Raw genomic sequence first — 15,720 nt, forward strand, 5'->3', positions numbered from 1 at the left:
GAGCTTCTGAAATCCTATTGGCTGTTCAAATCAGCCAATAGGATTTTTAGTAGCTCTCATCCTATTGGCTGTTTTGAACAGCCAATAGGATTTGAGAAGCTCTCATCCTATTGGCTGATTTGAATTTGAAGAATCAAATCAGCCAATAGGAATGCAAGGTACGCCATTTTGAAATGGCTACCTTGCATTTAACTTCAGTGTATGGCGGTGACCGTATGAAGGGGTTAATAGTTTAATTTAGTGTTTTGCGATGTGGGGGGCCTGCAGTCTAGGGGTTAATAGGTTTAGTAGTTACGATATGGGGGGCTGGAGGTTTAGGGGTTAATACTTTATTATAGTGTTGGCAATGTAGGGAGCCGGCAGTTTAAGGGTTAATATGTTTATTTAGGTATCAGCGTTATTGGGGAGTGGCGGATTAGGGGTTAATATATTTAAATAGTTTTGGCGATGTGGGTGGGCGGCAGATTTGGGGTTAATAACTTTATTTAATAGTCACAATGTGGGTGGGCAGCAGATTAGTGGTTAATAGGTTTAATATAGTGTTTGTGATGCTGGAGGGTGGCGGTTTAGAGGTTAATAGGTAGTTTATGGGTTTTAGTGTACTTTGTAACAGTTTAGTTATGAGTTTTGTGAAACATTTTTGTTTTGCAAAATCCATAACTACTGCTCTCAGATGGCGGTATGGCTTGTGTCGGTATAGGCTGTAACGCAAGCATTTTAGCCTGAACGCACAACCTGTAATACCGGTGAGTATGGAATGGACTTTGCATTACAGGCTAAAATGCTTGCAGTATAGCTATACCGCTGCGACTCGTAATATGCGTTCCTGGCCATTCTAGCGTAATGGCCAATACAGTTAAAAGCCGTACCGAACCGTAACGCAAAACTTGTAATCTAGCCAAATGTGTAATAATAATAATAATACACTCTAGTAGGTAAACTGAATAACTCGAAACACTTTAAATGGGAAAATTTTTTAGAGTACTCTGTCCCTTTAATTAAATGTTTGCTAAATGCACATCAAACCAAGGAGCTAGTTAGAATATTGAGTATCTATCTGAGATTTTTTTAGGAACCAAACAAGAGTTTTTGTATACATATAACAAAGAGACACTGGAGAAACAATTAGTGCAATGCCATTTATTTATGTGTTTATTTAATAAATATTTTATTTAGGTATACATAAGTCAAAGACAATATAGAGTGTACATAGATAAAAAATTGGATTGGCAGTCAGCTTGTATATTACACTTAGATGAACAAACATGATAATACCACAGAAAATGAATGTAGTGTGTACACAAAATATATAACTTCATTTTGATACTAAATTGATAAAAGGGATATGAAAGCTATCTCCCAAATGAACCATAAGCCTTGTGCAGGGCCTCCCAGGACGACTCTTGCAACTTATTACTCGTGCAAACTGTTCTGATATTACTTGCATATACCCACACAAATTGTGTAAATTGAGAGCTGAGGCACATTGATCTTATGATGTTTTCACTAAGGTGGTCCAAGAGAGGTCTTTCTTATTTAAGCATAGATCAATTCCCTAATGATTATGTAACCATTTTAAACATGTTTAAAGGGTGCAATGTTATTTATTGTGTAAAACGGGTGTAAAATCTAAGGTACCACACCACATGGAACGCACAGTTGATTTGATGCATTTCCTGCGTAGAGGGGTATGTCATAGAGTATTTTGTATGCATGTGTATCTATAATAATCCAAAAAGTTAGAAGATATAAGTCAATTATAGGAGTTGTGATTATCTGACTCCCAGGATTTGTTCTGCTCAAGCTTGCATGACAGAGTAACAGTAAAAATAACCCCAACACCTTGCCCAGGAGGTCTTTATTTAACAACAAATTGGTGATTTTCATTGGATGTGAACAATAGAGTTTTAGTTTTAGTGAATTTTGATTAAAGGGATACTAAACCCAATTTTTTTCTTTCATGATTCAGATAGAGCAAGAGATTTTTAGCAACTTTCTAATTTACTCCTATTATCCATTTTTCTTTGCTCTCATGCTATCTTGATTTGAAAAAGCAGTACTGTAAGCTTTAGAGCCAGCCTATTTTTTATTCAGCACCTGGGTAGCACTTGCCGATTAGTGGCTAAATGTAGCAAACCAATCAGCAATCGCTACCCAGGTGCTGAACTAAAAAAGGCCGGCTCCTAACCTTTCATTACTGCTTTTTCAAATCAAGATAACATGAGAACAAAAAAAATTGATAATAGGAGTAAATTAGAAAGTTGTTTAAAACTGCATGCTCTATCTGTATCATGAAAGAAAAAAATTGTGGTTAGTATCCCTTTAAGATAATATTGAAAACCAGCTTTTCACAATGAAATAATTAAACTGTGGCATTTATAATAGTTTATAGATATATAATACAATTTTCATTAAACCCTTGAATGCAACACAAGCCAAACTGAAAAACTCTGTCCAAGCACATGAACTCTAAAGGTAAAACATGAGTTCATAATCTCTTATAGTTTTTATCATGACCTATGATACCTGGATATTGAAAATGCAGTATTCATTGCATTGAGGTTTGAACCTGTATGCCTGTCTCTTGATAAATTCATTATAATTTGTAATATTTTATAATGATATTTGGTTATAGGTGAAGTTATATCTGTGAAGAGTTCACAAATTAGCTCTTTGTAAATATTCTTCACTAGAAATATGTTTGTGCTTAAACCATGGACACAATAAAACAGTTATATTTGTAATTATTGTGTGACTTTTGATAAATTGATATTAAAAAAGAAAAAAACTTTTATGTGAACTTGTGTACTGTACAGGGGTGCTTTATCTCCTTAGCTATACTAACTATTGATAGGTTTTTATTTCATAAATACAATGGACAGATAATTAGAAACAGAATCGTCATAGACACAGGTGAAATATGTTTAGAAAAAAACTCTCTTTGCAAGATTTGCAATAGGGATTTACTAGTTCAAAAATCTTTTAAATCTATATTTAGCTGTTCTAATTTTAAAATGTCCACATCCTAGTATAAATAAAACTACTTACAAGGGTCGTATAAGGCTGATTATTAATACTGTCAATCAGTGAGTCAGTCTATTTATGTGATCAGGCAAGGTTTCTGAAAATATGTAGTTATACCTCTAACATAAATGTCATGACTGCATGTCATGGCTGATTAATTGTAACAGTTGAAAGTATAACAAATGGTATGATGATATGATGGTATGACACTATTATACAAATGGCATAGTGTTAAAGGGACACTCAAATCAAAATCAAAATTTAATGATTCAGATAGAGCACCATATTTAAACAACTTTATAATTTACTTCTATTAACAAAATGTGCACAGTCTTTTTATATTTACACTTTTTAAATCACCAGCTCCTACTAAGCATGTGCAATAATTCACAGAATATATGTATATGCATTTGTGATTGGCTGATGGCTGTCACATGATACAGGAGTGGGAAAAGACATAACTTAAAATATTAAGAAACAAATCTACTACTCACTTGAAGTTTAGACAAAGTGCATTGTCTTCTTATCATGCATTTGTTGATTATGCAGATCTTCTGTATTTACTGGTCCTTAAAGGGCCATTATACACTCATTTTTTCTTTGCATAAATGTTTTGTAGATGATCTATTTATAAAGCCCATAAAGTTTGTATTTTTTAAAAATGTATAATTTTGCTTATTTTTAAATAACATTGCTCTGATTCTCAGACTTCTAACCAAGCCCCAAAGTTTTATTTGAATACTGTCAGCTACCTTCTCCAGCTTGCTCCTGTTTGTGTAAAGGGTCTTTTCATATGCAAAAGAAGGGGGAGGGGGGCAGTGTCTTATTTCCCAGTTGCAGTGGGCTTTCCAACTGCCTTTTCAACAGAGTTAAACTGAAAGCTTCTAAGTACGTTTTTAAACCATTTTATACTGGTTTTTTATATCAGTATCTGTGCATCTTATTCTTTATAGTAGTGTCTATTACATGCAGTTATATGAAAATGAGTGTATACTGTCCTTTTAATTTCCCTACTGTGCATGTGTGAGCAACAGTGAAATAATGATATTTTGGAGATTTATGTCTTGTTTTTTAAAATCCCCATAAGATCTACCAACTTGCCAGCTTTTATTAAGATTGATAGATACGTATTTTGCAGAATATTTTATATTTTAGTAGAATATTGTAGTAGAACATTTTGTGCAATGTTTATTAGAACGTTATACAGGTATACCTCACTTTACAGCGCTTCACTTTACAGCGCTTTGCTAATACAGCGCTTTGTGGAGCTGAAGTTCAACCTCCAAGGATTTTGAAACAGTGCTGTAATCTTTGTGATATTGCAAGAAAAGTGTCTGGCACCATTTTGTTATGCTAAGTTCACTCTGTTTACAGCATTACAGTGCAATCTGTGTCTCAGTGTTATAGTCTGGCAAATGTTACTACTGTAATTGCCACTATTTTACAGGTACAGTATTTATTAAATACTAATTGAATACTGTGCTGAGTTAGTGTTAAACTAAACGTAGCACTACTGCACCCCTAATATATGTTGGTTCAAACATGTTTTCAAGTTTTTAAACACTGGTAAGTGAAAACAAAGCTATTTCCCTTTAAGGTGGTTTTAACTTTACAGTGGGGCTCCGGTCCCTAACCCGCTGTATGAGCGGGGTATACCTGTAGTTATAGTAGAATGTTGATAATCGCAACTATTTAATTCTAGAGTAATAAAACCTAGTGACGATCATTATGCTAAAGCTATTTGAAATGTGTCCAATATTGATTCTCACGGGAGCACACTGAATCAATGCATCTGTGTAAGAATTAACACATACATTTTACATTTTGTTAATGTGAATAATGCTGTGTCATAGCATACGTAAGATAAGCAATATTTAAATTAAAATGAGCAAAACGTGATTAAAATGTTGATGCTCATAAACTTGCATTATTGTATTTGAGTTTTGATTCCTACAAACTTGGAAGTATTAAATATTGGTCCTATCTCTACATTTACTGATTGAACATTCTGGTTTTAAATAACGTTATGGGGCATTCATCTGTCCATAGATAGGTCTTCATGTTGTACTGTTTAACCTTTTAAAGCCGTTATGATGTTCTATTCCGTCATAATTAGACTGGGCTTTAAAGCCGTTATGATGTTCTATTCCGTCATAATTAGACTGGGCTTTAAAGCCGTTATGATGTTCTATTCCGTCATAATTAGACTGGGCTTTAAAGCCGTTATGATGTTCTATTCCGTCATAATTAGACTGGGCTTTAAAGCCGTTATGATGTTCTATTCCGTCATAATTAGACTGGGCTTTAAAGCCGTTATGATGTTCTATTCCGTCATAATTAGACTGGGCTTTAAAGCCGTTATGATGTTCTATTCCATCATAATTAGACTGGGCTTTAAAGCCGTTATGACAGAATAGAACGTCATAACTAACGGCTGTCCTGAAGCCTTCTGTGCTTCAAGGATTTAATCGCGGTCTGGAGGGCATTCCTAGGATTGTAGGGACGCCCCCCAGATGCGATCCAATAATTGAAAGCTCGCGATCGTATGCAGTTGTTCCGATGTAGGCACTTTAACCCTGTCACAAAAGGGTTAATAGAAATGTACACATAAACCCCAGAAGAAAAGGAAATTGCACAAAATTTGAATGCAATCCTTATTTTATAAATAGTTACAAGTATGTCACAATCAGGAAATTTCTATCTTTTTTGTATCCTATTTATAAAACAAAATCTGATTACTTGAGCATGTACTATTTATTTATTTCTTATGACAGAACTGTTAATATATTCATGTAATAGTTATTGGCTTTGCTGTTAATCATTACCTTTTGTTGTCAGTTGCAGTATATACATTTTTAGAAAGGGTGGTGAATTATATAACTTGATTTCCAATTGTATATTGGTTATTTGCATGAGAGCAGATTTTTAAAAGATCTAATTTAAAAATGTAAACATTTTTATTTGGAAGTCAGTCATTTGGGGATAAAGCTTTAAATAAAGTATGAGGTACCTTGAGAGATATTAGAATGGAAACAATTCCGTCTGATGTACATAAGTTTGTAAGTAACAAATATAGTTTCCCTTAGGAAAAATAAGATAATTAAGATTATGTTTTACACAATTCATAGTATGTAATTATGTTTGCATGTGATTCAGATTGAACTCAATTACATTAGAAAATGTATACGTTCCAGTACAGTAGATAAAGTACTTAAATGATTTATACAAGTAACACAATAATACAAAAATATTAATGTTTTATTTGTTATATTTATCAAGTTTAACACACAGATGAATTGGCCCTGGTGGGCCAGTTTACTGATATAATATATATATGTGTGTGCGCGCGTGTGTTTGGGAGAGACTAAGGGGCCGATTTATCATTTGTCTGGTGGACATGATCCGCTGTAGCGATCATGGGGCCGAATGATCAAGTTCCGACTGGAGCTTGATGGCCAGAAGTTATAAAGCAGCCATAACTTGTCCGCCTGCTCTGAGGCTGTGGACATTAATCCGCTCGATCCTATATAATCGGGCTGATTGACACCCCCTGCTAGCGGCCGACTGGCTGTGAATCTGCAGGGGGCGGCATTGCACAAGCAGTTCACAATTACTGCTTGTGCAATGATAAATGCTGAGAGCGTATGCTGTCAGCATTTATCGATGTGCGGCGGACATGATACGCTACATATAATATATAATAAATCAGCCCCAAAGTCCGCCAGACATCGATAAATGCTGACAGCATACACTGTCGGCATTTATCTTTTGCACAAGCAGTTCTGGTGAACTGCTTGTGCAATGCCGCCCCCTGCAGATTCACGGGCAATCGGCCGCTAGCAGGGGTGTCAATCAACCTGATCGTATGTGATCGGGCGGATTGCTGTCCGCCACCTCAGAGGTGGCGGACGAGTTACGAGTTATTCAGTCTTTTGTTCAGGCTCAGTCTAGAATCAGGCCTGTTTTTAAACTGTCTGCTCCTCCCTGGAGCTTGAACTTAGTTCTGAAGGTGTTGCTTCTTAACTACTGTTTCTGGCAAGCATGAAGGCTCACATGGAAACAGGGGTATTCGGCCCCATTTGGGCCATGATAAATTGGCCCCTTAGTGTTTAAATTCCTACTGTACACTGTGTTCAGATTGGAGTGAAGAAGGGGATTTCCTCCCCCCAAAATGTTACCAAAATAAATACTTTATTTGAACAAATACAGCAAGTGCTAAAGATATAAATACACACACTATATAGCCAAAGGCATGTGCATACCTATACTTATTATTAAGTTCTGGTGTTTCAGACATACCCATTGCTAACATGTGCATAAAATATTAGCAATAGGTCACTGGCAGTACAATGGGCCATGAAGAGTGACTTTAAATGTTGTACTGTCACAAGTTGTTCAATTACATTTCTGCCCTACTATATATACCCCGGTCAGCTGTAGGTTCTATTATTGTAAAGTGGAAGCATCTAGGAGAAATAACAGCCCAGTCATGAAGTGCTAGATACACACAAACTCACAGAGAGGGGCTGCGGAGGGCTTAGGTGTGTAACACTTAAAATATCCCCTATCATCTGTTATAACATTCACTACATAGTTCCAAACTGCCTCTGGGAGCAACATCAGCACAAAAACTATGCATCATGAGTGTCATGAAATGGGTTTCCATGGCTGAGCAGCTGTACACAAACCTCACATCAATATACACAATGCCAAGCATCAGCTTTAGTGATGTAAAGCATCCTGCCAGTGGACTTTAGAGCAGTGGAAATGTGTTCTCTAGATTGACGAATCAAACTTCACTATCTGGCAGACTGATAGAAGAATCTGGGTGTGGCTGATGCCAGGTGAACGCTATCTACTGTAATGCTTAGTGCCTACTTTAAAGTTTGGTGGAAGAGGCTGTTTTTCAGGGTGCTACAGAATACAGGAAGAGGCTGTTTTTCAGGGTGCTGCAGGATACAAAGACATTTTAGACCAATGGTTGATTCAAGCTTTGTGGCACCAGTTTGAGTTTTTACTGTTCCAACATGCACAATGCAATATCCATGAAGACATGGTTTGACGAGTTTGGTGTGGAGGAACTCGAGTGGCCTGCACAGAGCCCTGGCCTAAACGCCATTGAACACCTGTGCAATGAATTGGTATGCCGATTGAGAGCCAGACCTTCTTGTCCAACATCAATGCCTGGCATCACAAATGCTCTTTTGGATGAATGAGTAAAAATTGCCACAGACACATTCCAAAATATTGCATAAAGCTGTTATAGCCACAAAGAGGCTGGCCAACTCCATATTAATTCCTATTGTTTTTAAATGGCACGTGCAACAAACTCATATAGGTGTGATGGTCAGGAGTACTTTTGTCCATATAGTGTGTGCGTATATGTATACATGCTGTGCACACATATGGTTTGTTCTATTACGTTGCACGTCATCATATGGCCACAATTTTGGTATAAATACAGTAGAACAACCTTCCTACTATCAGTTAAGCATACAAACCGGGGAAGAGCAGTGATCTAATGGACTTTGAATGTGATGTGATAGTAGGTGCAAGACATGCTGGATAAAGCGTATCTGAAATGGCAGTACTGAACTTTTCACGTACCACAGTTTCAAGGGTGTATTGAGAATGGTGAAATGAACAAAAACATCCAGTCAGCGCAGTCCTGTGGAAAACAAACACTCTTTGATGAGAAAGGCTTGACTTGTGCAAGCAAACAAAGAGACCACAATTTAGCAAATCACATCAGAATTCAATATTTGTGCAAAGATACCACAACTCACCACTAGGGCCACCTTGCCGCGGATAGGCTACAATTATATGCTTTATGTAACTTAGATATTGCACATGCAAATCTACTGTTCTTGCACTAAAAATTATTTATTATTTTGCTTTACAAGAACCATTAAATACAAGAAACCTACATAACCAAGAAGTATATAATAAAAAGACAATGCAATAGCAATAAAATTACAATAACAATAAAATGTATGTCAATTTGCCACCCCCTTGTGTCATTTAACAGCCATCAACCAATCATAGACTCATATACTAATGCACTGTGAACTCTTGCACATGCTCAGTAGGAGCTGGTGCCTCAGAAAGTGTGCATTTCAAAAGACTTAGAACAAATTGATAATGGAAGTTGACAAAAAAGTTGCACAAAAGACATAAAAAATACATTTAACAGTACAGTTATACTCATAACACTATCTGATAAATGTGTGTGTGTGTACAGATGTATTTATAGACAGATATACACATATAAACACATGTAAATATATAAATACATACGTACACATATATAGACATATTTTTATATATATATATATATATATATATATATATATATATATATATATATATGTATATATAAACATATATACAGTAAGTGCATTGTAGCCCTTTGCAGTCAAATAGATGAAAACATGACAAATCAAATTTATGCAATATTCATATTTAATAAAGTCTTTAAATGTGTATTTACTGTAAATATTTAACATTCCATGGTTCTGCAGATTGCAGAATATGTTGTATGTATTTTTAAATAGATATTCCTATATATAAATATAAATGTATATATCTATAACCAGGGGTGGAAAAATATCACTATGATTTACTAGTCAGGGGTTAAAAGCTACTAGCCCAGACAAAAAAACTTAGTAGTCCACTCAATGTTTAAGATAGGAAAAAGTCAAATTTCTAAGTTGTCTTCTGCAATTTTTAAGTCGTCTGGAACCACTAGACCAATGGAAATGTCAAGCCTTGTCTATATCCATATATAATCATGTATAAAAATAGGTATATATATATCTGTGCAAAAATCCATCATATATATATATATATATATATATTAATATCTCTTTAAGAATAAATAGAACATATTCTTCTATGTGCAGAACATTGGATTATTAAATATGTAATATTATAGTCTTATGTTCTGCTTTTACATAACCGTGATCTTGTTTTCGCAACTTTTCAACTTTTTCGGCTCCATTGAAGTCTATGGCCCCTATTTATTAAAGGTCTTGCAGATCTGTTCCGACAGTGCGGATCAGGTCCGCAAGACCTCGCTAAATGCGGAGAGCAATACACTCTTTGCATTTAACATTGCACCAGCAGTTCACAAGAGCAGCTGGTGCAACGCCGCCCCCTGCTGACTCGCGGCCAATCGGCCACCAGCAGGGAGCTGTCAATCAACCAGATCGTACTCGATTGGGTTGATTTCCGGTGATTCCTGTCCGTCTGCTCAGAGCAAGCGGACAGGGTTATGGAGCAGCGATCTTTAGACCGCTGCTTCATAACTTGTGTTTCTGGCGAGTCTGAAGACTCGCCAGAAACACGGCCCTTCAAGCTCCGTACGGAGCTTGATAAATATGGGCCTATGGGTGAAATGCGATTTTGTATTCGCGACTTCTCAAAGTCTTTTTGTTACCACGACTTTGCGAACGTGAGAGAGCAACTTTTTACTTTCAACTCATAATACTAGAGCAAAAAAATTACTTCTAGCAGTTTTAAAGCTCGACTCCTAATCTAGCCCTTAGTGCCCCTTTTAATAAGAATTAATAAGAATTACTCACGTAAAACACTTTTTAAATTACAAATATTTCTTAAAAGTAATCATACATTTACTATATATTTTTGGGGGGCTTGGTGTGCAAGAAAATGCTTCATGAAGCCAGTAAATATAGTTGTGTTGGTTAAATGGTCAGGTACAGCTCTAGTTCTCATATTATGTGGGTCTGGACATTGTTTTAGGAGCCAGGAAGCTACATATACTTGAAATTATAATCTAGATTTTAAAGTTCTGGAATTTTCTACTGATATCTATAAGCACCCAAATTTAACTTAAAGGGCAGTCAACACCAGAATTTTTGTTGTTTTAAAAGATAGATAAACCCTTAATTACCAATTCCCCAGTTTTGCATAACCAACACAGTTATAATTATACATGTTTTACCTCTGTAATTACCTTGTATCTAAGCCTCAGCAGACTGCCCCCTTATTTCAGTTCTTTTGACAGACTTGCATTTTAGCCAATCAGAGCTGTCTCCATGGTAAATTCACGTGCATGAGCTCAATGTTATCTATATGAAACATGTGAACTAATGCCCTCTAGTGGTGAAAAAATGCATTTAGATTAGAGGCGGCCTTCAAGGTCTAAGAAATTAGCATATGAACCACCTAAGTTTAGCTTTCAACTAAGAATACCAAGAGAACAAAGCAAAATTGGTGATAAAAGTAAATTGGAAAGTTGTTTAAAATTACATGCCCTATTTGAAACATGAAAGTTTTTTTTGGACTTGACTGTCCCTTTTAAAACAAATTGTCTTCTTAGGGTGAGAGAATATAACTGGAAAAGAGAAAAAGTCCCAGCACTTCAGGGGTAGGGATATATGAAAACAGTTAATTCATTGAAAATATTTTTTAAAACAAAAGCATGCAGGGTATTGTGGATTAACCCTCTGATGCATTTGGCGCTGGTACTAGCGCTTAATTATAGGTATCATCAGTTAACATCATTGCTTATTTAAATCATTAACATCCAATCAAATGCATAGAACCCAAATCTGGGAATTATCTAACCACAACTGATATTAAGGTGGAATACATATCATTAAGGCTTAACTAACTTCATACACATTTAAAAAAAAATAAAAAAAATAGAATAAATCAAAAAGGTATTTGTTGTGATGTTATGACTAACAAGTTGTCCACATGGAGTTCCTAGTCCTACTTTGGATGTAAACTTTATCCTATGAAATAAGAAATGTCTTATTCTTTTTTTATTTCCTTGAGGAAATCATAGTGCATAGTCTGTATATTCAATATATCATATCCCTTTATGTAAGGCATTTATGTGTATCGCCCCCTCTTAGTATCATTACAGAAAAATTAGGAATGTTGGAAAAATTTTCATTATTAAAATGCCTAGCTATAGGGGAATTCTTATCAAAATTTTCTACATCTTTAAGATGTTTACAGACCCTATTTCTTAATTTATGAGACATTTAACCAACATATTGTAAATTACATAAGTTATGATCAAGAAGATAAACATCACAGTTTGTTCTATGGGTGTCATAAAAAAATAACTTTGTAAACCTCTCCTGTAACCATAGATCTAAACTGTTTACCTGATACCAGCACTTCACATCTTTTACAGGTATAATTATTACATCTGTAGTTGCCTTTGGAGTGTAACCAGGTTGTCAGGGTTTTGCCAGCTTCACATACCATACCAGGGCAAAGTTTTGAGCCCAAATTGACCAGTTGCTTAGATACAAATTTAAATTTTCTCACTATTGGTGCTAGTATTGTATTATTTTCGATTAAAAGTAAATGAGTAAATGCTTTTTTAGGATGCTTACAATATTATTAGGCATTCATTTCTGAACTTCTTCAAAGAAGTTGTCCCTGGCATGTTGCAATAGATCAGGGGTGTAACCTCTACATAGGAGACTGGTTTTAAATTCTTCAGATTATAAATTAAGTGTTTCATTTGAATTAGTGTTCCATCTCAACCTAATAAACTGTTTTTTCGGAAACAAACGTAGTATAATTTCAGAATTATAATTCCAGCAAGGCCAATTTAGCCTGTCATTCTTCTGAGGTAGACTAAATGATCATCTTTAAAGGACCATTAAAGGGACACTGTACCCAAAAATTTTCTTTCGTGATTCAGATTGAGCATGAAATTTTAAGCAACTTTCTAATTTACTCCTAATATCAAATTTTCTTCTTTCTCTTGGTATCTTTATTTGAAAAGCAAGAATGTAAGTTTAGATGCCGGCCTATTTTTGGTGAACAACCTGGGTTGTCCTTGCTGATTGGTGGATAAATTCATCCACCAATAAAAAAGTGCTGTCCAGAGTACTGAAACAAAAAAAAAGCTTAGATGCCTTCTTTTTCAAATAATGATAGCAAGAGAACGAAAAAAATTGATAATACGAGTAAATTAGAAAGTTGCTTAAAATTGCATGTTCTTTATGAATTACAAAATTTTTTTTTTTGGGTACAGTGTCCCTTTAAATACAGAGTTGCATAATTAACAAGTGCATAATAAAAATGTAATGCAATAACACTTACTCTGAATTTCAAATGAGCAGTAGATTATTTTTTTCTGACAATTCCACACCCCCATATTGTATCTTTAAGTATTATGCGCTAAAACTCTACTCTTTGGGGAAAAAGTGCATCTTAAGTTATTATTAATAATAATAATAATAATAATAATAATAATAATCTTCTCTATAGTGAATTTACAGCAGTTGTTCAAATTAATTTATTACCTTGGTTTTTAAATTTTGTTATATAAGGTTTTTCCATCCATTAAATAAATGTTTTATTATTTTTAAATTCATGATTTTGTTATTTATTATAAATATGTTTTTATTTATTTATTTGGACATTTGGAAAATATGTAGTAATTATAGACACTCACTGTAAACAACTAAACATGCAATTTTTAAATAAAAGTGATTTGTAGTTCAGCATGCAACAGTGATTTTAAACAATACCGACTCACTTGAGAACCTTTTAATTATAGATTAGTGCACAGCCAGATTGTCTTTACACCACAGTTTTAAAATTATATACTATGTTCTGAAATTTGAATGTGCACAGAACATGTACTGTGATTTTTAGCAATATACACTGCATGCACGTATTTGTGGGATATCTTATTATAGTAAGTGAATGTAGGCATGAGAAATAAAAAACACCTTAGTTACATAATCTTGCTTGATAGACCTAAATTATTCTAATTCAGAGATGGCCAACTTCCTAAGAGGTTGCAAATCAATATATTACAAGCTTTAATAGCCTTTATGGTTATTAAACACACAAATAATAATAATATATTTACTAAATATTCCTGTAGTACAAAGACCGATTTAGGTAAGGTTGCAAGGTACCCATTGTTTGCTTTTTTTAAGCCAGCTCAAGTTACTCTAGAATGTATAAAATCAAGCTAGATTTGCCTTCCTGTAGAGACCCTACCCTCTTTGTGGGTCTGTGAAAGGAAGTAATGAACATTGCACAAATTAAGTTAAAAAAAGAAATAAAAAGTAAAACTCCATTTAAAAGGATGAATTAAACATATTACAGCTTTTTACAAACATGTTTTACAGCATGATAAATATCTAAGAATTGGGCATGTCCTGGTGGCAGCCATGTAAAGTCGCATAATCTAGAAGCTCTATCCTCAAGATTGAAAATCCACTGATTATCTACACCTAACTGGGTCATCCTGCATATAAACTACCTAATATTAAAAGTGAAAAATATATGGCTTCAGATGATACCAATTATTCAAGGTTTCCTATGATGGGAGCTAAGAAATTGCTTGTTGAAGAAAATTCTAACGGCAACCTTCACAAAAACCATAGCAACATGGAAGAGGACTTCAACTTACAACTACAAGCTGTACTAGCCGACTTTGAGCATCGACTGCAATATGTTTTTGATCAGCTCATGACGATGGTACAAAACCAGAATATAACATGGGAGCATACAGAACCCAATATTATGGTGACAGAGTCAGAAGAGAATGACTTAACTAGTAACAAGAGGTCTCAGATTTTGAACCTCCTACCTGACTCTGAATGTGTTCAGGGCTGCTTGTCTGACACAATGAAGACAAAAGCAGAGGATCAGAAAGCTACCAAGCCTGTTAGTTTTTTTATGAACCCGCACGCTGCAACAGCACTCTCACCCATAGCATATGTGGGAACAAATGATATCCAGACTGTTGTGCCTTATTCTTTGAGAGATAGAGGGGCCTCCATTTTCAGGAGGGGCATTGAATAACTCACAGTACTGCGGGTAGTAATTGGGGACGAAGTGTTGGACTTTAGGCTTCCTAGTGCCCCACACACAATTGATAATGAGGGCCTCATTTTTCCACAACAGCAACCAGGGTGTGACTGCGACAGGAGTGGATTAAGCAGTTTTGTTGACTTTTGTCTGAGGACATGTTGGGTATATTACACATAAAGTTTTCTCTCGCTTTATAAGTTAACAACAGGGAATGTTGTTTTGCACTTTTGGTTTGTGCCTTGTTAAGTCACTACCTGTTTGGTTCTATATTTAAGCGTTTTATGTTGCTCTCTTTGGTAAAGCTGTAGATAGGCTTCTTTCAAAGCACAGGGAATTGTAAATGTCGGCTCCTGTCTGAAGAAATACTATTTAAACCTGACCCAGAAATTGTTTTATACTTGTTGAGTCTTGCAGTGTTATCTAGCTTCCCATAATACACCTAATTTAACTAAACATTTGTCAAGACTACCATGACAAATGTACAGGTGTTTATTTTTAAGTATTCACAGGCTGTTTTTGTTAGACAGATGTCTTATAATCAATCCGTGTGCCATTTTTGTCTATCTCTTGGTTGATAAGGTTATTTATTACTACGTTTAACAGTAGCATTACTGAACGTACTTTCCTCTTACATAAGCCCTATTATCTAATTTAACAGGATGTTAAGATATTCATGTTAACCTTTTTTTAATAATGAACAGGCTGCTGACATATTTAAACTAGCAAACTACCACTAGAACCTAGCTATCTCCTGATATAGTTGACATACCTGCCCTTGGGTATAGGGCCCATACCCTGGGGGCAAGATTTATATGAGATGATTATATAGGATAATGGAACACAAGCTCTCTTACAACATTATATTGGTGTAAC

The 15,720-nt window shown here is 35.1% G+C and overlaps 1 protein-coding gene across 1 annotated transcript in view; it reads left to right on the forward strand.

Moving 5' to 3' along the window:
* Nucleotides 1-15,720, forward strand: part of PCLO (piccolo presynaptic cytomatrix protein) — an 876,537-nt gene that overhangs the window by 22,703 nt on the left and 838,114 nt on the right. The window contains exon 2 of the mRNA XM_053719164.1: nt 14,327-14,700. Within this exon, the coding sequence (XP_053575139.1) occupies nt 14,327-14,700 (374 nt within the window). The remainder of the gene's footprint in view (nt 1-14,326; nt 14,701-15,720) is intronic.

Source organism: Bombina bombina, chromosome 6 (assembly GCF_027579735.1).
Source record: "Bombina bombina isolate aBomBom1 chromosome 6, aBomBom1.pri, whole genome shotgun sequence".
Classification (NCBI taxonomy): domain Eukaryota; kingdom Metazoa; phylum Chordata; class Amphibia; order Anura; family Bombinatoridae; genus Bombina; species Bombina bombina.